This window comes from Geospiza fortis, unplaced genomic scaffold, assembly GCF_000277835.1.
Source record: "Geospiza fortis unplaced genomic scaffold, GeoFor_1.0 scaffold393, whole genome shotgun sequence".
Taxonomy (NCBI): domain Eukaryota; kingdom Metazoa; phylum Chordata; class Aves; order Passeriformes; family Thraupidae; genus Geospiza; species Geospiza fortis.
The window spans coordinates 24,083-25,593 of record NW_005054738.1 but is presented as its reverse complement, the minus strand read 5'-3'; the positions used below and the strand labels follow the sequence as shown (position 1 = coordinate 25,593).

The 1,511-nt window shown below is 52.2% G+C and overlaps 1 protein-coding gene across 1 annotated transcript in view; it reads right to left on the bottom strand.

Annotated features, from left to right (window-relative positions):
* Positions 1–1,449, bottom strand: part of R3HCC1 (R3H domain and coiled-coil containing 1) — a 13,622-nt gene extending 12,173 nt beyond the window's left edge. Inside the window, 2 exon segments of the mRNA XM_031065333.1 lie at positions 152–289; positions 1,303–1,449. Of these exon segments, the coding sequence (XP_030921193.1) occupies positions 152–289; positions 1,303–1,397 (233 nt within the window). The 5' untranslated portion in view covers positions 1,398–1,449.
* Positions 1,450–1,511: the final 62 nt, after the last annotated feature.

Genomic DNA, 1,511 nt, shown 5'->3' with positions numbered 1-1,511 from the left:
GATCCCTGGCAGTGCCCAAGGCCAGGCTGGGGGGGCTTGGAGCAGCCTGGGACAGTGGGAGGTGTCCCCAGAAGGTGACAAGGGCGGCACTGGGATGAGTTTCTGCAGGATTTGATCACTGTCAGCCCTGACCCAGTGGATCACAGCTCACCTGACAGCAGAGTGACAAATGACCGTCCTCCTCCTCCAGCCCTCTCCCACCGAGAAGCTGCTCAGCAATTCCATGTTCTCCACGGTCCTGTGGATCAGGTACCGGAGGCGGCTGGACAGGGGCGGGAACAGGAGCACTCTGCAAGGAGAGAGGGCTCGGGGCATCAGAGACGTGCAGGGAGGGATGGGGATGATGGAAACATTTCATAACCTCGTCCCTGAGTCATTCCCAGCACGGGATTTAAATCAGAAGAAAGGCAAGCAGGACTTGGTGGTATTAAAAGCATAAATGACTTCTCAGATTTGCAGCCAGACACATTTTACACATAAAATGGAGTGTGGGCAATGCCTGACCCAAGGCCTTGGCCTGGACTCTCCTTCCTGCTGTATCCAATGGGAAAGGCTGGGAAGCACCAGCAGAAAGCTGCTACTGATCCCCTCCCTCCCAGGCTGAGTCTCATTTCATTTCTCTCCCCGCAATATCTAGCTTATTCTGTAACATTTTAAATCAATATTTATCTCAAAATTTATATATAAATATATACTATATAAACTTTCTTTATATACAAATATATACTATAAATGTATAAACCTTCTATCAAACTTTGTAAATTATAAATTTATAAATATATAAACCTTCTATCCAACTTTAAAATTCCTCTACAAATCCATTTCCCACCTGGAAACCAGGAATAAACCACGAATGGATAAATAAACTCCAGTTCAGTGTCACTGCTGCCACCTGGTTTGTCCCCGAGTGTTTAACAACGGCACAGGGAATTTCTTTGCCAAACTTTTTATTTAAAAAAAAAAAAAGCACTGAAACAAATATTTAAGGTCAGGGGAAGCTGGCAGGGAGCTCAGCTCAGCATTGCCAGCCCTGCTCCTGTGCACCCCAAGGGCCCCAAAGGTCACTGGGCTGGGAACAGCTCCAGCTGAAGCCAGGATGAGAGGTGGCTGCTGTAAAGCCACCAAAGGCCACAAAGCCCTGCCTGAAGGGGAGGGGATCCCACACCCATCCCAGCACGCGGGGCTGCACGGCCAGACCCCAAATGCTGCTGCTTTCACCCCAGAAAAGCGACGCCAAGCACGAGCCCAAGGTGCCCAGGTGTCCCTGGTGCTGCCATGGCCCGGGGACAGTCGGGGACCCACCGGTGGTGCTGGCCCTGCTCCATGAAGTGCTCCAGCTCCTCCACGATCCTGCCCACGAACTCATCCTCGCTGGGCGACAGGAAAACGCCATCCATGGGGCACAGTGCCAGGGGGACAGCCTGCCGGGGGACAGGGACACATGGAGGGACAGGGACACACCTGAGGGACAGGGACACATGGAGGGACAGGGACACACCTGAGGGACAGGG